This window comes from Brachypodium distachyon, chromosome 4, assembly GCF_000005505.3.
Source record: "Brachypodium distachyon strain Bd21 chromosome 4, Brachypodium_distachyon_v3.0, whole genome shotgun sequence".
NCBI classification, from domain to species: Eukaryota; Viridiplantae; Streptophyta; class Magnoliopsida; order Poales; family Poaceae; genus Brachypodium; species Brachypodium distachyon.
Genome location: NC_016134.3, coordinates 29,898,811 through 29,922,509, shown reverse-complemented (window position 1 = coordinate 29,922,509; position 23,699 = coordinate 29,898,811). Strand labels below are relative to the sequence as shown.

The 23,699-nt window shown below is 44.3% G+C and overlaps 2 protein-coding genes across 8 annotated transcripts; one reads left to right on the top strand and one right to left on the bottom strand.

Moving 5' to 3' along the window:
* Positions 1-15,095: 15,095 nt before the first annotated feature.
* LOC100830047 lies at positions 15,096-22,142 on the bottom strand. Of its 7 annotated transcripts, none has more exons than XR_002965920.1 (3): positions 20,984-22,142; positions 19,911-19,991; positions 15,096-19,424 (listed from the first exon to the last, which is right to left on the bottom strand). XR_002965920.1 is itself a non-coding variant. In XM_024462708.1 (2 exons), exons 1-2 carry the CDS (start codon positions 22,092-22,094, stop codon positions 19,987-19,989), a joined length of 1,116 nt encoding a protein of 371 aa, XP_024318476.1. In that variant the 5' UTR covers positions 22,095-22,142; the 3' UTR covers positions 19,699-19,986. The 7 variants fall into 7 exon arrangements, 3 of the variants coding, with proteins under 3 accessions (XP_024318476.1, XP_024318475.1, XP_003576278.1); XR_002965921.1 differs by having other exon boundaries at positions 15,127-17,518; XR_002965922.1 differs by having other exon boundaries at positions 15,146-15,774.
* On the top strand, positions 18,746-19,408 carry LOC100830351 (vacuolar iron transporter homolog 4). Its single transcript, XM_003576231.3, has one exon. The coding sequence runs from the start codon at positions 18,746-18,748 to the stop codon at positions 19,406-19,408; it is 663 nt and encodes a 220-aa protein (XP_003576279.1).
* Positions 22,143-23,699: the final 1,557 nt, after the last annotated feature.

Below are 23,699 nucleotides of genomic sequence, written 5' to 3'. Positions count from 1 at the left end.
TCCTTCTCTACTTGGTGCAAAGTTTTGTTGACTGTTAGTTTTGGTGCTTATAAGATGCTGATGTGTTACCGGCTCAATTCGATTGACTGGATTAGGATTTGATACTGTTGAGAATAATTATTTATAGGATTTGATACTGTTGAGAATAATTATTTATGATCAATTAGATTAATTATTAGTTAGTTAATGATTAATTAGGCAGTTATTAATGTAACCGTTCGTGTCCCAAATTTTGAAAAATTTGGGACGCGAATGCAAAAGTTTGGGACACCAATGCATGTATTGGTGCCTCTTCACCTTGTATAAGTATCATCATCAATCAATGAAATAGAACAAAAATTTCATTCTAACACGTTATCAGCCACGTTTTGCTCTACAATCAAAAGGTTAGGATCATGGCAACCAATGATGTGCCCCTCTTTTTCCTTACTGTTCTTGAGTTCCCTGGCCGTCGGTGGACCCCACGCTGCCAGTGGGCCTTGCCATGCCCGTGGGCATCCCGTCGTCGGACGCATGCGGCTGCGCGCCGCCCGCGCGGCCCCTGCCACGCTGGCTTCTGCATCACCGGCCGCCGCGCTCCTGGCCGTCGCCTCGCTGGCCGTTGCGCCGCCGGCCCCCGCACCCTCTGACCCGGCGCCCCCGGCCTCCCCAGTCTACGAGCCCACCATGGAATGGATGTTGGCCGGACCGGCGGTGCCGATGATCGGAGAAGAAGATGATTTTGTGCTCGTCCTTGCACCGCCTCCCCTGCCGCTCTACTGCCCCATCCATGGCCATGGGCCATGCCCTACGCGCGACGGCACGGCACCACGACCCCCATCTCCAACTCCGCCGGCGACTCCACCGGGCCTCGACGTCAAGATAACCGGCGACGACCTTGAAGATGGACGTGACAAAGATGGGGGGCTCGACGCCGTGCCCCCGGAGGCGCGGAGGCTCCTCCGCAGGTACGCGGCTGCCAGGGCCACTCACCGCACGGGGACGGGCGCCGGCGGGTGGAACCCGGCCGCCCTTGGTCTCTCCTCCGTCGAGGGGGGGCTCTTCCCCAACTAAGCAAGCACGGAGGGAGGGCAACGGCGGCGGATGGGCGACGGCAGCTGCCAAGACGGGTGGCGGCGGCGGACGGGATTAACCCTAACCGCCCCCCGTCCCCCCCCCCCCCCCCCCCCGCCCCCCCGTTAACCGCCCGTGCCCGCCCCTCCACTGGCTATGGCCTTTTTGCAGAAAAGTCCAGAAAATTCCGGCTATTTGCGAATTGGTCCATGTATCTATTTAATAGTTGTATTTAACGTACCTATAGGTCCCTGCACTTATTTTTTTAGGATATATTCCTACTAAAGACATATTCATATGTAAATGTCAATGTAAATATTGTCGTGTTCAATGTGTTTGTATAATATACATCCCCTATTACATGTGATATTTACACTTTGCAATTGAGATCTTTATTTCTTACATTTTTGAGAGTTTTGCTTCAACAATTAAGTCCCAAAAAGGCACCAAAAAATGCCCAAAATTGACTTGATTCAAGAAAAATCTCCATTAGTGATAAACAAAATTATCACCATGTGACTACCTCAATTTAATATATACGAATCACAAGTTACTATAGACTTTCAATAACGGTAAAACAATATATTGCGTTGAATGTTCCGTGGGAACATACACCTTATTGAAAGCAGCGAATTATTTCGCGTAGTGCTGAGAGGTCTACATTGTGTAAATACGCACAATGACTACCTTCAACGTGCTCTTCCAATATTAAATAACACAAGGTGCTACAGTCTTTCAATAACGGTAAAACGATATATTGCGTTGAATGTTCCGTGGGAACATACACCTTATTGAAAGCAGCGAATTATTTCGCGTAGAGCTGAGAGATCTACACCAATAAATCGGTGATTATCTTCAAAGTGTTATTTGAGGTATACACTATATGAATTTAACATTAATTAAATTTCATGCATTTTATTGCAATTTACTTACAACGATGACCACAATATTTTGCCTTTACCTACTAGTAATTGACAAAATCAATGGTTTTTCAATCTCATGTAGGACAAAATGACCTGGACGACGGTGGAAACTATCCAACTTGGGCAATGGACGTAAAAGTGAGCCTTGCGTCACGCGGACTTTCAGCGACCATACAACCTCCTATAGAGGGACAATCGCCAATCACAGATTTACACAAATATAATGCCTTATACATTATAAGGAACCACATCCATGTTGATCTCAAATTAGAGTATCTCATGGAAGAAGACCCATACACACTCTGGCTTGCCCTTCAAACCAGATATGAACAGCAGAAGGCCGTAATTTTGCCTGAAGCCACACATGAATGGACTCAACTACGCATACAAGATTTTAAATCTATAGGAGAGTTCAATCATGCCGTTCATAAAATTTGTTCAAAGTTGCAATTTTGCGACAAGGAACCTTCTGAAGCGGAAAAGATCGAAAAGATCTTATCTACTATGCTTCCGGCCGATAGGATCCTTCAGCAACAATATCGTGCACGCCAATTTAATAGATATTCTGATCTTATCCATGTTTTACTTCAGGCCGAAAAGCATGATGAACTTCTAATGAGAAGTCATCATCAGCGTCCGATAGGCGCTGCACCTTTACCTAAAGTACATGCTAATTTTCAGAAAAACAACAAGTTCAATGGATCGAATAATCGACCAAACAACTTCAAAGGCAAGCAAAAGGGCAACAACAAGAAAAACAAGCCACGTGTACAGGATAAGGGAAAAGGCAATTCCAAACCACAATACGACAAATCTAAAGTTTGTCAAAAATGTGGGTGCTACAAGCACATTACAAAGAAATGCCGTACTCCTCGACATTTGGTAGACCTATACCTACAACCCGTAGGACGCAAGCGACCTGCTCATCAAGGACCAAGATTTGAATCACACTTCAATTTCAAACCCGACAATTCCAAGGAAGCCGGTTGTTCGCATGATGTCAAAGAAGAACCAAGCAACAATCCGACAATCCGATCGTCCGGAGATCTAATGAGCACGGAGAACATGATCATTGAATACACTTCAAATGATGTGTTTGGAGACCTAGAATAGTTCACCTATCTCCGAAATAGATATTATCTATATTTACGTTCATACGTATTTTTGTAACTAAATTATAGTGATTGTTGTCATCTATATTGTAATATTACATTATTGTATCAGCACTTTGATACTTACATATTTGACATATGTATTGTAAATTACGATTGTATTATCAATTTAATACGTAAATAAATTTGTATGTATTCTATATATCTATTAAGAATGATATTAAAATTCTTCCTTTTCCATATATAGTTTTTCTACGTAAGTCAATCCAAAATGGACGAAGAACTTTTCCTTGTGGATAGAGCCACCACAAACACTATACTTAGGGAAACAAAATATTTTCAAACCCTTACTAAAACGCAAAGGAATATTTTGACAATCGCTGGACGCGATATATTAATTGTTGGTTCTGGACGAACCATAATCACACTTCCTATGGGTACACAAGTAATAATCGAGGACGCTTTATTGTATCCTGATTCAACTCGTACTCTAATAAGTTATAGGGATATCCGTCAAAATGGGATTCATATAGAAACCCACGATGACAACAATAAGGAATTTCTCCTATTTACAAAAAGTAACGGATATGGCAAACAAATTCTTGAAAAAAATTCCTTCTTTATCATCCGGATTGTACTATACATACATAAAACCTTTAGCCCATGTTGTGTATAAAATAATTTTTCAGAATGTCAATACATTACAGACTTGGCATGATCGCCTTGGTCACCTCGGTATCGGGATGATACGGAAAATTATTAATAATTCTGTTGGTCATAATCTTAATAAAGCAAAATTCTCAGAATCTCAGGATTTTGTATGCACAGCATGTGCACATGGCAAGTTAATTTTAAGACCTTCTTATCTTAAAATACATGCAGAACCACTACAGTTCCTTGAACGAATTCAAGGAGATATTTGTGGTCCTATCCAACCATTGTCTGGACCAATTAGGTATTTCATGGTCTTAATCGCCGCATCTACAAGATGGTCTAATGTGTGTCTACTTTCCACACGTAACCATGCATTCGCAAAGATAATGAGCCAAATAATTAAATTAAAAGCTCACTATCCAGCGCATCGAATGAAAACAATTCGAATGGACAATGCCGCTGAATTCTCCTCACGCGCCTTCAATGATTATTGCATGGCATTAGGAATCAAAGTTCAGCACTCAGTCCCATACGTCCACACACAAAATGGTTTGGCTGAATCTTTTATTAAGAGAATTAAGTTTATTGCAAGACCTTTATTATAGAATTGTAATCTACCAACAACTTGTTGGGGTCATGTGGTTATTCATGCCGCTGATCTAATTCAATTGCGACCAACTGCATATCATACTACTTCTCCCCTTCAATTAGTACATGAAAACCCACCAAGTATTTCCCATATGCGAAAATTCGGATGCGCTACATACGTACCGATCTCACCACCACAACGTACATCAATGAGACCACATAGAAAATTGGGGATCTATGTGGGGTACAAATCACCGTCAATTATCAAATACCTAGAACCTCTCACAGGGGATCTATTCACTGCCCGGTACACTGATTGTATTTTTAATGAGGACCATTTCCTGGCATTAGGGGGAGATTTAAAGTACCAAAAACAAGAATGCCAGGAAATCACTTGGAATGTCCAAGGCATTTCTGCCTCTGATCCACGTACTCAAGAAATTGAACAACAAGTTCAGAAAATTATAAATTTGCAACAAACAATTTACCAGACGCATTTGTTGATTACAAAGGTGTAATTAAATCCTATAATCTTGCACAGAACGTACCAGAAAGAGTGGAGGTACCTATAAAAATCACTCAACCTCCTGCACCTACTGTTCAAAGGAAGAGGGGGAGAAGTACGGCAACTAAAATGGATCTAGCTTCCAGCAAGCAACAAAAGGAACAAACGAAGGAGCCGCGGCAAAGAAAATAGAAGAATAAACCTTCTGAACCTCTTTCAACAACAACAACAAATGTGAGTCAACATTTGATTGACCGAGATCAATTGGGTAATATATACCCTGTGGATAACCAACATTCATAACCCAGCTCAATAGTGCACTCAATTACTGATGTTGAGACATCGGAAAACCTAGACTTAACGGCAACGGGAAATCGCGAACAGCCACCAAAGGTAAATGAAATTTTCACAAATTATTTAGATACTGGAGAAACATATAATAGAAAACTACATTTGTCGACACTTATTTCTCAACTAAGATTGGAAACAACCTTCTAAATGATCATGATCCAAAGACCATAGCTGAGTGTGAAAAACGCTCCGACTGGCCTAAATGGAAGGATGCAATTCAAGCAGAAATAGCCTCGCTCAATAAAAGGAAAGTATTTACAAAAGTAATACCTACACCTCCAAATGTTTTTCCAGTGGGATTCGAATGGGTTTTTGTCTAGAAAAGGAACGAAAACAATGAGGTGGTGAGATACAAAGCGAGACTATTAGCATAAGGGTTCACGCAGAGACCCGGCATTGATTTCAATGAAACATATTCTTCGGTTATGAGTGGAATTACTTTCCGATATTTAATCTCATTGTCTGTTCAAAATCGTCTATCTATGCAGTTGATGGACGTCGTGACTGCATATCTTTATGGGTCATTAGATTCGGATATTTACATGAAGGTTTCCGATGGAATCCAAATTCCGAATGCTAACGCAAGACGCAACATGTACTGTGTAAAGTTGAATAAATTTTTATACGGTATAAAACAGTCGGGTAGAATGTGGTACAACCGACTAAGTAAGTTTATCATTAAAAATGGTTACTCTAACAATGATGACTGCCCATGTGTATTCATCAAGAAATCTAAAACAGAATTTTGCATTATCTCTGTATATGTTGATGATTTAAACATCATTGGCAACAAACAGGATATTGATGAGGCTCGTAATCATCTAATGACGGAATTTGAAATGAAGGATTTGGGTAAAACCAAGTTCTGCTTAGGTTTACAACTTGAGCACCTTCCTTCGGGAATATTGGTTCACCAAGCTACATATATCCAGAAAATCTTGGAGAAATTTAACATGGACAAATCATATCCATGCAAAACACCGATGGTAGTTCGATCTCTAGACGTAGAGAAAGATCCATTCAGACCAAAAGGTGATGGAGAGGAAATTTTGGGATCTGAATTCCTATATCTTAGTGCCATTGGAGCATTAATGTACTTAGCAAACTGCACCCGGCCGGATATTGCATGTGCGATAAATTTACTAGCTAGACACAGCGTAGCTCCAACAAAACGCCATTGGGTAGGAGTCAAATAAGTTTTTTGCTACCTACAAGGCATTAGAGATCTAGGTCTATATTTTCAAAAAGAAAACCAAGACTCTGAACTAATCGGATACACTGATGCTGGCTATTTATCTGATCCCCACAATGCCAGATCTCAGACCGGTTTCGTGTTCCTACACGGTGGGACAGCCATATCGTGGAAGTCTTCTAAACAGACTCTAGTGGCTACATCCACAAATCATTCGGAAATAATAGCCTTATACGAAACATCTCGTGAAAGTGTATGGCTACGAAGAATGATTAACCACATAGAACAATCATGTGGTATTGGTTCAATTGAATCACCAACGATTATCTATGAGGATTCAGCTTGTGTTACTCAGATGCAATCAGGTTATATAAAAAGCAATATAACTAAACATATTGCACCTAAACTATTCTATCCTCATGAATTACAACAAAATGGGGAGATAAATATCTTGCAAACCAAATCATGTGATAATCTCGCAGATTTGTTTACTAAGTCTTTACCCAACTCCACATTTCAGAAATGTGTACATGGGATCGGTATGCAACAACTTAAAAATTTCCAAGCATCAGGGGGAGTGTTCACTTGAGTTTAACCTGTTCACAACATCATATTGCACTCTTTTCCTATTATGAGTTTTACTCACTAATTTCTCATAAAAGGTTTTTAATGAGACAATATTAACATGAGATTATATGTCATATTTTCTATTTTCCCCACCGGGGTTTTTGTAGATAATATACAAGACATATTTATTGTCCACATAATTCAATATGAATTATCAAGAGACAATATTCAAAATATGTTATACCATTTTCTCCTTAATTTTCCCATTGGGTTTTTAAAGGGAGTTTTCATAACATATCAATATTATTATTATTATTTTCTCAATATTTTTCCCACAGGATTTTTGGAGGAAATTACAAGATTACAAGATTCCATGATGATTCGAGAATATACAAATCAACAAAGCAAATTGATCAAGGGGGAGTGTTGAGAATAATTATTTATGATCAATTAGATTAATTATTAGTTAGTTAATGATTAATTAGGCAGTTATTAATGTAACTGTTCATGTGGAAAATTTGGGACGCGAAGGCAAAAGTTTGTGACACCAATGCATGTATTGGTGCCTCTTTACCCTGTATAAATATCATCATCAATCAATGGAATAGAACAAAGATTTCATTCTAACATATACAAGTAGCAGCAAGCAATTTGGGGGAGAAGAGAGCCGGGGCAGGGAGAGAGTTTGGACGACAAGTTTAGGTTCAACTTATTCGACAAGGAAAAACAACTCAGTGACACTACTTAATTAGCCCGTGGCTTGCGTTGCTTTTTTTTTTAGGGGACCGTGGCTTGCGTTGCTTGGTCAACTCCCATTCTTGCGGGTTGTATTTGCTATTGGGCTTTGGGTCTCTCTTGGGTCAGCCAGGCTTGGGCCCGTCATCTTCCTCGGTATCTTCTGAAGCAGAACTCGGACTGTTATCCTTTGCTTCAGGTTCGTCAGGGTTGATTGTAGGATTTGCCGTGACATGATGATTCCTAGCTAAATTTTGAATGTAGCTTGCTTCTTAGTTTCATGTCTTACGAAAGCTAAAGTTCGCTGTAGTGATCTTTACTAAGTTAGATCAATAGTATTTTGATACCCGTTTGGTTTGGTGCTTAAATTTTGGTGTGGATATTGAAATTCGTATGAGTTTGTATTATCATCATTCTGAATCAAAGATCGGACCTCGTGGTCTGTAATAAACAGCTCAAGCAGAGCTATTCATATCACTCTGCCACAAACTTCTCTGCCATAATATGCTACGGAGTATAGCATTTCCGGCACCAAGATATCTGCTACTACTTTCTCCGACCCATATTACTTGTCGAAATATTACATGTATCTAGATGTTTTTTAGGCAAAGTTGAGACAAGTAATATGGATCGGAGGGAGTACTACATTTTTTATTTGTAAACTTGAAAGAAAGCCTGGTTCATCTTTGAGTGTTGGTGATGTCACATAATCGCTCTGAAATATCTTTGGATGCTAGTACATTTCTTCATAAATTTTAATATTCGAATTCTAGACGAAATTTCCTTTGGGAGATAGTAATAATTGATTTAACTGGCGAAAATGAAAGGCTTGTGGTGATGACTTTTGTGAATCCTCATCCTTCGCAGTTTGCCACAACACCAAGCAGAATCATTTCCAGGTTCAGATGGGACTGCTTTTTTTCGTCCTGCGTCGATATTGTCGAAACATACATTATATTCTGATGTGTCCATTCGTAAAAATAGGATTCTTGGAGCTGGTGCGAACAGGTAAAGTTGGCTAGATCACGGCGAATGTCGATGTTTTCTCTATGAAACTAGAGATCACGAGTCCGAAATCTCGACCTTGTTTTGAAGTACGGTGGCTACTCGAGGAGGATTGTGAATCATAGTAACAGAGGTGATCGGTTTGCATGGAATGAGGGGAGGAACACAGGTGCGCTGAGATACACTCCACCTGGCCGCATGAATGGCTCGGGGAGTGACAGCTCGAATTGGAGGAGAGATAAAGATGCTTTGCGTGGGAGTGGACAGGGAAGCACCGCTGCAGTTGTTCCACTGAAGCTGATTGGGGGAGTGCTAATACTTTGGTTTCAACACAAAAGGAAAGTGCTAAAAAACACTTATTTAATGATGGTATGGAAAAGGAGCCTGGGGAAAGGAGTGAGAGTGCCTCGGTGCTTGTTGGTGGGGAAAAGGTAGCTGGGAATGTGATTAGTACCATGCAGCCCATGCAAGAGAAAGAAGGAGACTTGGATGATGGCTCGGTAAACACTGGGAAAGAACAGGTGCCGTTGGGAGATGGTAAAAAGAAGATTGGTACATATAAGAAAAAGCAGCATCAGGAGCAATCGCAGAACAATCCTAGGAAGGTTGGAGGAAGTTCTAGTAATAAAAGAGCTCGAGCTGATGAGTTTGATCTAGGGGGTGAGATGCAAATAAAAAGAAAATAGATGTTGTGATGTGTGAGGTGGAGAACACACCAAGTGACGCGGGGCTGCAGGAACAGCTCCGTGGGGATCAATGAAGATCATCGCTTGGAACTGCCGGGGGTTGGGGAACAGGCCGGCAACTCGAGGTCTTCTGGAATTACAGAAGAAGGAGGATCCTGACATCCTTTTCTTGTCCGAAACGAAATTGGATAGGAGGAGGATGGAAAAGTTCCGGAATATGCTTGGTTTGCAGGGAATGCTAGTTCGTGACTGTGAAGGGAGGAGTGGAGGGGTCGCTCTCTTTTGGCGGCGGAGTGTGGATGTTTCATTGAGATGGTTGTGAAGAGGGCACATTGATGTTGAGGTAACTGAACAAGATGGTTTTAAGTGGAGACTCACACGTGTTTATGGCAACCCGCACGCGCGAGACAAGAAACTTACTTGGTGTCTTCTCCGTATGCTTCACCAACAAACTGACCTCCCTTGGGTGTGCATTGGTGATTTTAATGATATCTTGTTCGCTCATGAAAAACAAGGAGGGGCGGCTCGGCCCCAATCTTGTATGGATATGTTTAGGGATGCTCTTACGTTTTGTGGTTTGAAGGACCTTTGTTTTGTGGTAGATGTTTTTACTTGGTGTAATAATAATCATCATGTTGATGGGTATATCCGGGAGAGACTAGACCGTGTGGTTGCAAATATGGCTTGGTGTACTCGTTTTGCCGACTACCTTGTGCGTAACATTGATCCGGAGCACTCGGATCATAGACATGTTGTTCTCACGATGCAGGAGAGGGGTCGGCGAATGTGCAGTTCTTCAGGACATCAGGTAAAGCGTTTTGAAGCACGGTGGCTATTGGAGGAGGATTGTGAATCAATCGTACAGAATGCCTGGGCAGTCTCAGGGATTCGGGGACAGACGTCCGCATCAGCCAGGCTGCAGTCTGTCTCACAGGATCTGCACCAGTGGAGCCGTAATGTTTTAGGTGACCTCTCCAAGAGAATAAAGAAGTTGAAGGCCGAGTTAGAGGAGTGCAGAAGGAACGATATTTCAGCTAGGTCTGTCCAGCGGGAACACGTCTTGCGGTTTAAGCTTGATCGTTTGGAAGAACAACATGATCTGCTTTGGAGGCAACGTGCACACGTCCATTGGCTAGAGAAGGGAGATAGAAACACTGCATTTTTCCACCGTGCAGCCTCTGACTGGAAGAAGCACAACACAATTAAAAAATTGAAAACTGATGGTGGTGTGGAGGTGGAGGGGGAAGAGGGCTTGAAGGCCGTCGTTTCTAATTATTTCTTTGAGTTGTTTACCCCCTGGTCAGGTTTGGAGCTTAACCAGGCGATTGACTATATTATTCCAAAGATGTCTGAAGACATGAACTTGCTCCTTATGGCCCCCTTCTCTGCGGAGGATGTGAGGAAGGCGCTGGACAACATTGGCGACCTTAAAGCCCCTGGACCTGACGGGATGCCTGTGATTTTTTATAAACGTTTCTGGGGTACTGTTGGTGAGACCATCGTGCAGGAGATTTTACATGTATTGCAGGGGGGCGAGTTAGCGGAGGGATGGAATGAGAAAATTGTTGTGCTTATCCCGAAGGTTCAGAACCCATAACGAATGAAGGATCTACGACCTATTAGTCTCTGCAATGTGGTGTATAAACTTGTCTCGAAGGTGTTGGCTAATAGGCTCAAGTGCATTTTGGGTGAGTTAATATCTGAGAATCAGAGTGCTTTTGTGCCGGGACGTTTGATCTCGGATAATACTATTTTGGCATATGAGATGACACACTATATGAAAAGGAAAAGATCGGGTACAGCTTATGCCGCTTTAAAACTTGATATGAGCAAGGCTTATGACCGGGTTGAATGGAATTTCTTACAAGGAGTTATGAGAAGAATGGGCTTTTGTGATGATTTTGTCAATCTGATTATGAAGTGTGTCACGACTGTCAGCTACCGTTTCCGTGTCAACGGTGACCTGACTAATCAGCTTATTCCGGGTCGTGAGCTTCGTCAGGTCAATCCTATATCTCCGTATCTTTTTCTTCTGTGTGCGGAGCCACTGTCGGCAATGCTGGTGAATGCCGAAGTGACAGGTAGCATTAAGGGTATTCGACTGTGCAATGAAGCTCCAGCTGTGAACCATCTCCTCTTTGCCGATGATTCGTTGTTGCTGCTCGAAGCTAAGGAGGAGTCGACCCAGGCCATCAACACCATATTGCAGATGTATGAGCAAGGATCGGGCCAAGCTATAAACAGAGACAAGTCTTCGATTTTGTTCAGCATGAACTTCCTGAGACATGTCCGGAATAACATCATGCAGATTTTGGGCCTCTGTGCTGAAACTGAGGGGGGGGGGATACCTTGGATTGCCGACCTATGTCGGTCGCTCAAAAGCTGAGTGTTTCGGATATATAAGCGTGTTTGGAAGCGGATTCAGGGTTGGAAGGAGAGGAGTTTGTCGAGAGCAGGGAAAGAGATTATGATAAAAGCCGTTGCTCAAGCGATACCTACCTATGCCATGTCTTGTTTTGATTTAACAAAAGGATTGTGTGATGACGTTAGTCAATTGGTGTGTCGATATTGGTGGGACCAGGATGACGATGAGCACAAAATGCATTGGGTTGGCTGGGAGAAACTTAAATTGCCAAAGCATGAAGGGGGTTTGGGGTTCAGAGACCTGCATTCTTTTAACATGGCGCTTTTAGCTAAGCAGGCTTGGCGCCTCCTCCAGGCACCAGAGTCCCTTTGTGCAAGAACGTTGCAGGCAAAATACTTCCCTCTTGGGAACATCCTTGAAGCTGAACCACTGCCTGGCATGAAGTTACATTTGGAGAAGCATCTTAAAGGGTGTTAACTAGGTGAGAGATGGTATCATTTTTTGGGTTGGAAATGGTGAGCATATTAATATTTGGTCGGACCCGTGGATTCCTAATGGCTTATCGCGCCGGGTTAGAGGCCAGAAGGGGAACTGCCTTCTTAATCAGGTTGTGGAGCTGATCGATCCGGCCACGTGTACTTGGGACGAGGGCTTGGTCCGGCACACTTTGCCGGAAGATGATGCTGAGATTGTTTTGAAAATACCCGTCTATGAAGATACTGAAGATTTTCCTGCTTGGCATTTTGATACACCTGGGATCTTTTCAGTTAAGTCTGCATATAAAGTCCATTTGTATGGTCGGTTGAGAGCAGATCGAGCTTCTTCTTCTCTGGATGGTGATGAGTTGTGGAAACCCAAAGTGTGGAAGGGACTGTGGAGCCTGAATTGTCCACCGAAGACAAAACATTTCCTGTGGAGGTTCAGCCTGAATTCTCATCCACTTCGAATGAATATTGCAAGAAGAGGGGTGGACCTTGACACCCGATGCGTTGTCTGTCATAAGCTTTTTGAGGATGGTAATCACCTGTTCTTCCAGTGCAAACATGTGAAAGTGAGGTGGCGTGCTATGCAGCTTGAGGAAATTCGTTTACGACTGAATGCTTGTGTTAATTCGATGGACGTGGTCGACTGCATCTTGAAGCTGAATAGGGAGGAGGCTGGGCTCGCAGTGGCGTTCTTGTGGTGTTGGTGGACTGAGAGAAATAAATCAAATCGTGGTGAAGTGATGGCCTCCGTTGAGGAGTTTCAATTTAATGTGCATCATCATGCTACTGAATGGAACACTGTTCTTCTGAAGGAAAAGCAACCGGCTGTGCGTATGTCTCAATCCTGGCATCTTCCACCTGATGATTTTGTGAAGATAAATTGTGATGGGGCTTTCCAGGCTGCTGCGGGATGTGGGGGTTGGGGATGTATAGCCAGAGACAGTTACGAGGATATCTGTTTTGCTGCAGCTGGTCGACTTGTTAGGACAGCTGATGCTCTGCAGGCTGAAACTGAAGCGGTCATCCGCGCGAGTTTATACGCCGAGCAAATGGGCATGGGCAGGATTATCGTTGAGACTGATTGCCAAAACCTCAAGTGTGCGCTCACCACCGCCGACCACGATGCGGGTCCTCTTGGTGCTATGTTTAGAGAAGCGAAGTTTATTCTTCGGACTGCGTTTATTGATTTTAAGGTATTTTACGTTCCTAGAGTTTGTAATAAGCCAGCGCATGTACTGGCTGCGATGGGATCGCGTAGTGCTCAGGCCGAACCTTTTGTGTGGCTTGATAACTTACCCCATCCCGTCTGGCGACCGGCGATTTAGCCGCGTCTGCGATTTAATAGGAATGTCTGCGTTCCTCTCAAAAAAATAATATCACGTTGAATCTCAAGATGCATCATTAAATGTGGAATGAATATACTACTCTCTTTTTGTGTAATATAGTTAACTCCTTTTTTTTACAACTTATAGTTAACTCCTTAGTGACAAGGGCATCCGCAACAGTACCAACAGTAGAGTCGGCATTGACTCTTCACTTCATCGAGAGTCGACAACAAAATTACACACGTACTAATAGGTTGTGTCTTTAGACTTGTTATAAATAATTTGTTAGTATTTAATGTGATGATGTACATTGGTAAGGCCGACTCTTAGCTGACACTTAATCGATTATTTTTTCAAGTGCCTTACTCTCTTCACCAAGAGTCAGTTTGATTCTCCTTTCTCTTTTCTCCACACAAGCAAATTTCAAATAAGAGTCGGTTAAAAGTCAACCTTTGCGGATGCCCTAAAAGTATTAGAGCAAGGATAGTAACATAGCACGCTGGCTATTAGCTCATGTCATGTCATCTATAGTCAGTACAATAGCCAACATGTATAATAGTTAGTTACAAAGGCGTAGTACTTTATTAATATTTAGTCCACACCTCACTCTCACGGAGAAATTAGGAGCACGTGTTGTGGCCAGCTGTTAATTAAGCTCCTTGTCGCCGGCCTCCTCCAGCGCTGGATAGACCTTGCCCCCATCTCCATCCGCTTCTTCGTGCCAGCATGGACGTGAAGAGTCTCTCGGCGCGCTCCGCCATGACCCGACACGCCGGGTCCGCCGCCTTCTCCCTCGGCTCCGGTGATGTCTCTCTTGCCTGTCGAGCTGCTTCGCCTCCTCCCCGACCGACGACTCCTCTCAAGGACATCGTGAGCGGCTCCCCCTCCCCTCTCCTCCTTCCCCCTAACCTCTCGCGTGTTTCCTCGTAGCCAGGTTCGTCGTTCCACCAGAATTCCGGTAAGGCCGCCGCCGCCGCCGACTGTGCCGCACCACCTGTGTCGAATGTAGCCACGCCCCGAATGCCAGAGGCGTTCCTGCCCCCCTCCATTTCCTTGGCACGAACAAGTAGAAAACCGAACCAGACCGAGCTAAGTTAACACAGTTTTTGTTTCTGAGGCCGACAGGTGGGCCTTGATGTCAGTTTCACTGTTAGCCGCGTTGACCGTGAGATCATGGGTTTGCCGATATAGTTTTGTCCAAGAATGCAAGTTATGTGATAAAAAACCCGAAAAGGTGTAGTTTTGCGATATGGTTTGTCAGAAACCAGGGGTTTTGTGATATTTACACCTCTCATCTTCCTTCCAACTCAGGAAAAAAATGCTAGATTTAAAGTTTACAGTTTGCCCACATCACCCCATTGTAGTTGCTCTTAGCACCGACGATAATAGGGTCAGTATTGACTCAGTATCACCTAAAATCAACAGTAAAATAACATATACAATGTGTTGTATCTATAAACTGCCTTGAAAAGATTTGTTATCATTAAATGATCGTGATCAACCAAGAGCTCTGATACCACTTGATGCGGACGCGGTAATGGCGATCTTTCACGATACCAAAGAAACTGCAAGAACAACTCAAGAACAGCAGAAACAACACTCAATATTCGATGTTGGATAACTAGTTCGGTTTACAAAAGACGCAACCCAAACTATAGTACTTGTGAGCCTATGAAGAATCACAAGGGAGAATGACCAGAATCCTATCTAGATCAAAGGACATACCCTTCAATCCACACACGAAAGTTAACGCTCAACGAACACGAGTGCTATCAGCACATACACAATTACACATGAGTGTCTACAACTCTCAAATCTGAACCCCCCTCAAGTAGAAGGGTGGGGAATACTTATACTAGGAACATCCCTCCTAGTAGGAAAGGAGGAAACTTGTGGAGCCACGCGCAACAATCAATTCCTGAACACCTTGCATTGGACCTCTCATATCTTTTGACTTGGGCCTTCAAATCATGCTCCGTTTGTTGCGCCTGCAAGATGACTTCAAGTACTAGTTATTATTGCCCTCTACACATGCTGGACCCTTTTGGAATGGTGTGGAAAGAGGTGGAAACTTGGAGCACGAAATCTGAAGTGGTATCTCTCCAATGTAGATAATTGTGGTATCCTCCTTTGGCTTTTCTGGCAATGTGACATCGGTAAGAACATGGTTTGCGACATAATCTTCCTTGATCATTATTTGGGCCGTATCACCAACTACTCGCAAGCATCTGAGAAATTGTTTGCCCAAAAAGCAACTGAGCAATAGTGTGTTTGTTCTGTGATGAAGATCATGTAATTATTTACTCCATACATGTTCTTTAGTATATCATCTTTCCGTGCAGAATACATGCCTGGTAGGCCTTTCATGGTTGCTTGCACAAATAGCATAATTTCTTAGACCTCCCAGCACTGCTGAAGTTGCACAAAGAGCATGATCACTTACTTGCATCAGAAGGACGTCATACATAAGGATTAGAAGCCTGCCGGCCTTTCTCATGACATTTGAGGTAGTTAACTAGTTGCCTTATTTTGTATGACAGGCTTATACCGAAACTAAACAAAAAGCTCCATTTATCAGTTATCTTAGTAATGCTAGTTATCCTGCTGCGCAGATGTCGAGAAACCGTTCCATGTAACATTCCTTTGTGCTCAGATACAATTACAGAACCAGAGGATATTCAGGCACAAGCTCAGGTATCACCATATATAATAGTCCTTCACAGTTGATTCGAAAATTCAAATGAAACCCTCTAAATTTAGTTCTTAAGAGCATAATTTTCTCCACTTTCTATTGCAGGGAACAGCATCAGGGATCCAGGGGAAACAGCCAGGAAGAAGGGATGATCAAGGCACTGAAGATTGAACCCCTCTGATCATACTCCCAATGACACCTGATCGTCCGAGTTAGGATCGCCAGTGTCGCTAACATTAGAGAAAGCAGGATCTCATCTTCAGCTTGCTCTTGTCTGAACTTCTCGTGGCATGATCTCTCGTATTATTCTCAATTTTCTTACTGCCTCGGTCTCATTTCTCTTGCATAGAGCAAATTGGAATGGCCTGCCCTTGTTTAGTTTAAGAGAATGGATGTACTTGAGCCCGCGGGTTACAACTTAAAATAGCTGCTACCTGGGCAATCTGTCCAGTTAGAAGGTTTCATACTATCACATTGCGCCTGCTGAAGTGCTGATCAATGTCCCTGATGTGTCCTGTGATGTGCTGTGCTTCTTTCACTGTTTATCTTTAACACTAGTGATTTTTTTTGTTCGTTGTGCTTGTTTTGTAACTGCACTTTGCATTTTTTAAACATTTAGTTTAGGTTTACCCTAGGAATTTCAGATGGATCCCCTAAATAACCTCTGCTAAAACATACTATTTCCCTAAAATTACAAGTACTGGTGTATTACGTCAATGGGCCAATTGTTCAATTTACCACCGAGCCTTTACTGTCACTGCCTCGCAGGTACCACGTGGCAGACCCGCCATCTAGCTCAAGCTGGTTGTGGTTGAACTGAACACACCACGAGCAGCAGCACTCATGGAAAAATAAGTATTCTATCATGATGGATTTAATAAAACTGATTTGAAGTTATAAATGTTTGTAGATTTTTTTATAAATTTGACCAAACTTTGAGAAGTTTGATTTAGGGTAAAACTAGAACATCCGCATTTAAAGGAGGATTTATGGAAATTGGTACCTAGCTTAGACTGCTTGCAACTCTGGTTTGATTAAATTCGAATTGCGCATCCAACAATCAAGATCCCATGTTTGTAAAAATAAAGATAGGACAATGATATCTGCGTGCAAGCAAGAAAGGTGTTCTCTGCAGTAGTACAAGTCCATCTTCCTTTCAATGATCATGAACCAGTTGATGTATTTCCTACGATTTTGGCATTTCTGCAGCAATTAAATAAGGCTTCTACAGCTGAGGGACCAACAGATGGACGATGCTTCAAGCTTGTGGCAAACTCAAGCTGTGTATCAAACGTGAGAGTTCAAGGACCCTTGCTAAGTTTCAACATAAAGACTTCATATGTACATAGGTTCAGAATAGCATTTTCCAATCTCCTGGTTGCCGCTTGGTTAATCTCCTTTACCAGGACAGCAAACTTGGATCATGGTCCTACTCCTATATACCAACAAAATGTCTACCACGATCCACCCGGCTTCGTCTCACCTTATATTCTACACATGCTTCTCTACTAGCAACATTGGAGTTTGCATTCATAAAAAAGAAACCGTGGTAGTAAGAAAGACAAGGACACCCTAAGATGTTGACATGTGTTTTGTGACATGGGTCATCTACGAAGCACCGGTTTTACCAATGGCTCAAAATGATTGCAAATGCAAGCCCTCGGTACTGCCAGTGCCAGCCCACAGCATGTAAGAAGAAACAAGACGAGAGAATCCAAGCTCCTGCTGTCTCTTTTCTCAGGACTGGATATATAGGAGTTTCCACCGGTTTGGTGGTAATTCCAATACACATTCCAACAACACAGGGGAATGTGAGTTTTGTTTACTCTGTAGAAAGGGTGCCATTTTGTATCAATTGGTTCAGGACGTGAATCTTTGACCACAAAGTTGTTTATATTGTATCCACAGAGAGGATGTTGTTTCAGACATCGGTCTCCAACAAAATAATATCACCATTAACATTTTTCTCTGTTCTAATATATGTTTGTTAAAGTTGTGGAATATATAAATGGAACTCCTTTCAGTCTGGAGACAACATTATTATGAAAAGTCTCATTTGCTTTTAATATGAGGCTGGCAAAAATAGACAATATAAGTTTGCTGAAACATTGGATTTGTCTTTTACTTTTTCCCTTTTGTTGATCTAACACTCATCAACATTGTTCCCGTTTTATTGCTCCTAACATAAGGCAAGATGAACTTGAACTTGAAAGTGTGTATGCAGGACAGAGTAATAAACAGTTTATATCACATTTCGTGTGAAAAGTACATTTAGGTTAGAAACACAGGGCAATAAAAGACTGCCAAAAGCTCATGAATTACCACACAAATTAGACAACAAATATAATCTTGTCTATGCTAGTTTTGGCTATTCCTAACAAGACTGGAGACGTACAACTAGACGTCACTACAGGTGTGTGTGTGTGTGTGTATATATAGGGTCTTGTGTTCTCCACGCAGAGATACTCTTTGAGCGTGTGGCACCTGCACGCCTATGCTCCAAGAAGATGGCCACCAGCAACAACACCAAGCTAGCCGTGCAAGAGCTCAGCCACCGCACCATCGTGCCGGAGACTGGGAAACCCTGCCCCGCGTGTGTCGCCGGCTACGACGCCATGTCGACATCGCCGCAGCATGGCCAGTGGCTACGCGCGGCGGTCCTTGGCGCGAGCGACGGCCTGGTCTCCACCGCGGCGCTCATGCTTGGCATCGGCGCGGCGCGGCCTGCTGACCCGCGGGCAGCCCTACTATCGGGCGTGGCAGGCCTCGTCGCCGGCGCGTGCAGCATGGCCATCGGCGAGTATGTGTCGGTCCACGCGCAGCTCGACGTGGAGCTGGCCGGGCTCAAGCAGGTCGAGGAGGCCCGCGGGTCATCCATGGACCGGGCTGGACTGCCAAGCCCAAGCCAGGCGGCGGCGGCCTCCGCAATGTCGTTTGCAGTTGGGGCTGCCATCCCGCTGCTCGTGGCATGGTTTGTGGCGAGCTACAAGGTGCGGGTGGTGGTGGTAGTGGTGACCGCGACTCTGACGCTGGCAGTGTTTGGCACCCTCGGGGCGGTGAAGGGCCAGGCTCCAGGAGGGCGGGCTGGACTGAGGGCCGCGATGGGAGGATTGGTGGCCATGGGGATCACTTACGGTCTCATGAAGCTGTTCCGGACCCATTCAGTATGACAGGCAGAAACCTGATCTGTATGTAGAAATATTAGTATTATCATGCATGATGCAAATGATGCCAGGTGCGTCAAGTGTTCATGTTGATGCCATCCTAGTTAACCACCATGTGAGAGAAAAGGGGTTGATTCTATAATTAAGTAGACAGTCTCCATTTTCAAGCCTAATGATTTCTCTACCTGTCTGACTTATCATCATCCAGCAACATGGGTTCAACTCTAAGCTTGTCTACATTCCACATTGAAAGAATTGTGTTGTCACATCCTAATCTAAAACAAAAGGCCTTCTCATTGGCAGATAAATTGTAGGATAAGACAGTTTTCGTGATGGAGCCACTACATGATACCAACAGAATCTATGCACACAGAGAAACGACAACCTCTCGTGAGCATGAGCATATAAAGCGCATCAGATAGAAACCACAAGCAAAAGTGCAAACACTTGCATGGCTCAACGTCACAAACCATACAAATTTTAATAAAGAGAAGACTAAGAAGAGTACCTGTTAATTGGGTTGATCAGTTATGATGTTTCTTTCTTCCCATCGGACACCAACTCCCGCTAGGCCGCTAATCCAGTTAGTCTGATTAAAAAATTCAACAGCCCACTTGAAAACAGACCCAAGGCAACAGGTCCGCAGGATGTGGACACCAGCCAATACCACTATAGTTCAACATTCACACAGCCGGTACAACTATAGTTCAACACTCAAACAGCCGCACCAACAAGCACCAAATTCTGCAGGTTTGCAACACTAGTTATGCAGTGTCTGATTCAAGTTGTTCAGCTAAGAAAAGTATAACCTCACCACGAAATTTCAGGTACCCTAAAGAGTTGACCCACCACAAGATCTGACATATTCCCTCCGTTCTCAAAAAGTATACTTCTAGCTCTTGTTCTAAGTCAAAAGATTTGAATTTTCACTAACTTTATTGAAAAGAGTAGCAATATATATAACATCAAATCAGTATAATATGAAACTATATTTCAAAACGGATCTAGTGATACTAAATTGGTGCTATAAATGTTGTTGTTCTTTCTATAAAGCTGGTCAAAATCTAAAATATTTGACTTAGGACAAACAAGAAGCACACTTATTTGAGGACAGAGGGAGTATGCCTTCCGCAAACACCACAACCCACTTCCTGCCCATTTCCACGCTGCAGACAGATTGGGTTTGTCAAGTGCTCCAAGCATCGCCTCTTGGCCCCTCGTCGCCTGTGGAAGCCGATTTCATTGCTGCAGGAACGCCAAAATTTGAAAATAACATTACGTGTGATAATTCAATTGGCCCTCCGGTTCAGTTGACATTTGTTTCTCATCATCCACAGCTCCCCTAGGTAACAGCTATCATGCCACAAACTAACGAAAATGAACACGGACTTGTTCTGAACACCTCTCCGGCTTGAACACACATATATTTGTCCAATTTGTATATGTATTTATATGAATGAAGCATTATCCGGCCGAAACAGATGTTAATTGCAAAGTAGTAACACATTATTAACAGCATACACGTTAATAATAACAGTTCAGAGATATAAAAACAGGGTCATAAGAGCGCCGAAGCTATACCCGGAATGTAGAAGCCCGCGTATGGAATTACTATCCCCCGATACGACTCTGCCAACTTCGTGACCCGTCTTGACTTGAGTTGGACCTTGTAGGTATCAGTATCACCAAATGCATGCACAAAGATGACATCAGTGCCCTCCACGAAGCCACTCACAAGTATCCAACGGAATTTTCCTGGGGCATCATCAGCAGATACAGGGAATAGCGTCTCGAGCTCGATGGCCCGGCTCCGAGCCCACCCCGCAACTCCGTCGGCATCCACTTGCCTCGACCACAGGACGAAGCTGGAACCCTCTACTTCGGCGAATCCCAGCACGCCGTCCTCCCCCTTGATAATGGCAACACGTGCCCACAAAATCGATGCGCCCTCCGGCGCGAGGATCACCGACAGGCGCGACGTGCTCAGTCGATACTCGAGGATGCACTTGTCCAGGCTGCTGAAGTAGAGTGCGTCTCCCACGAGGACGCTGGGCTTCGATCCCACATCGACGTGGGCGTCGCCCCGACGAAGGGAGGCGAGCTCGCCCCATTCACCGGACTCCGACGAATACACGCAGGTGAAGGAGACGGCCAAGCGGAAGGGGGAGAAGACGAACACCACACGGAACGGGCCCTCGTGGCAGTCGCCGCCGCCGCCGTGGTCGCAGCCCTGGGCGCCGCAGAGCACCGCCCCGTTGAAGGATTTGACGACGCCGCCTTCGGGCGAGGCCGGGATCGGGGGAAGGCGGCGCAGCTTGTCAGTGATCGGGTCCCAGACGGCGAGATCCACGGGCGCGCCGCCAGGGGTTGACGGGGCGGCGGCGGCGGCGGAGAGGAGCGCGCGGCCGTGGCGGCAGTCGAGCACGAGCCAGTCGGGGAAGGCGCGGCCGAGGCCGGAGACGAAGCTGGAGAAGCAAGGCTTGCGGGTTCTACATAGACGGAGGTGCCCCAGCAGGGGCGGAGCCCCGTGGTGCTCGCGGTAGCGGCGGCGGAAGGCGGCGCCCGAGAGGAGGCGGCGCCAGGGCTTGCAGACGAGCGAAGCGCGCGCGAGGCTCGCCGGGTCTTCAGGAGGGAGGCGCAGGAGGATCTCCTCGACGATGTCGTCCACCAGCGGCGGCGGCGGCGGCGCCATGGCCACGGGATCGAAGACGGAATGGGTTCGGCTCAACCACCTTTCCTGAAACTCGGCTAACCCCTAAAAAAAAACTGGCTCAGGTAAGTGGGCCGATCTGGGCCGACGGAAGCCCGTGGGACGTGACTTTCGGCCATCGAAGCCCACTCAGCCCACTCGCGCGCATTCAAATAAGACGCGCAACCCGTCTCCACCAGCAAACCCTAGCCAGCCATACCCCAACATCTCCGCCGCCGACGACGACGACGATCATGGAGGGCAGCCGGCCAGGCGAGAGCAACGGCGGCGCCACGACCCTTTCCGCCGCCCGACTGATGAACGGGTTGCCCGAAGCCGCCATTAGCTTGGTCCGCGACTACGACATCAAGGGCGTCACGGCCATGATGGCTCACTTCGCCCATTGCCCTTTGGAGGAACAGATGGAAGCCTTCAGGAAGAATCTCAAGTTGTTCAAGTATCCTAACGCCGTTGGAGCGTTCCCCGAGGAAGACAATGCCGCCGACGAGCAAGAGGATGTCAAGGAGGAGGAGGACGGTGTGGATGAAGATGAGGAGGACGGGATGGGAGAAGACGAGGAGACGCCGAAGCTTCAAGTCCCTGATGAAGGTGAACGTGAGTGCAAGAAGCCAAGATTGGCAGAAGGCAAACCACTAGCTTGATTCATTCGCTACAATGCTTTTTAGCTAGAGACATCCGCAGTATTAGAGTAGTAGAATTAGCACTGATTCTCAACGTCATTTACAGTCAATGACAGGATAATACATGAATAGGCTGTGTCTTTAAACTTACTACTACTCCACTATAAATCATTTATTAGCATTAAATGTGATGTACGATGGTAAATAGGTCGACCCTTAATTGATTTTAGTTGATTTTTTCCTAAGTTTGACCAAATTTATATAGGAAGATGCTTATATTTAGAATATCAGCAATTAGACTGCAGAAATCAGACATCAACCTTTTACTACAAGAAATATACACGATCATTACATTCCAAATCAGACTGAAAGCTGAAGATGGTAAAAGTTTCTCGTAGCTCTTCACCGTTTTGTTTGTAAAATGCCATACCCTGTTCGACATACCGTCCCTGGAAATCTGTTAGCCAACTTTAGTTACCTACACCATCCAATTTACGGATGCAGAATTATTCCTGAATTGCTGCTTTCAAGGCCATCAGGATTCAGGAAGATGGTGGTCCACCGAAAAGTTACCTCACTTTTTACACCGGAAAATGGGAACCTCTCATGAGAATCTGCATGTAAAGTTATCAGATAAATCATAGAAACCACTACCTACAGTTGAAACACTGATTGTATCAATGATGATGTTTCTATATTCACATCGAAAAACAATAATTCCCGTCGATCCAGTTGCTGTTGTACAGTTTGCTGTTCCATGTTTTTTGGTCTCTTGCCGTCTCCGCACTTCTTCTAATGAAAATGACATGGGTATACATGTTTTTAACTTCTTCTAATGAAAACTCCTTAGTATGTGCAACTATGTCCCTTCTACGGTTCTATAGCTGGTCCGGTTTCGCATTTGATGTCTTTACTACTACTTAATTTGCAGTTTGGTTGGTCGTCGGTCCGTCCCCCCAAATTCATA

Bases quoted from the DNA above. Each gene is read 5' to 3' on its own strand.
- LOC100830351 (XM_003576231.3), top strand. From the start codon at position 18,746: ATGGCCACCAGCAACAACACCAAGCTAGCCGTGCAAGAGCTCAGCCAC.
- LOC100830047 (XM_003576230.4), bottom strand. From the start codon at position 22,094: ATGGCGCCGCCGCCGCCGCCGCTGGTGGACGACATCGTCGAGGAGATC. The intron at 20,648-20,983 runs GTATAGCTTCGG...GCGTTCCTGCAG, and splicing joins CGCGGGCTTCTACATTCCGG to CAATGAAATCGGCTTCCACA.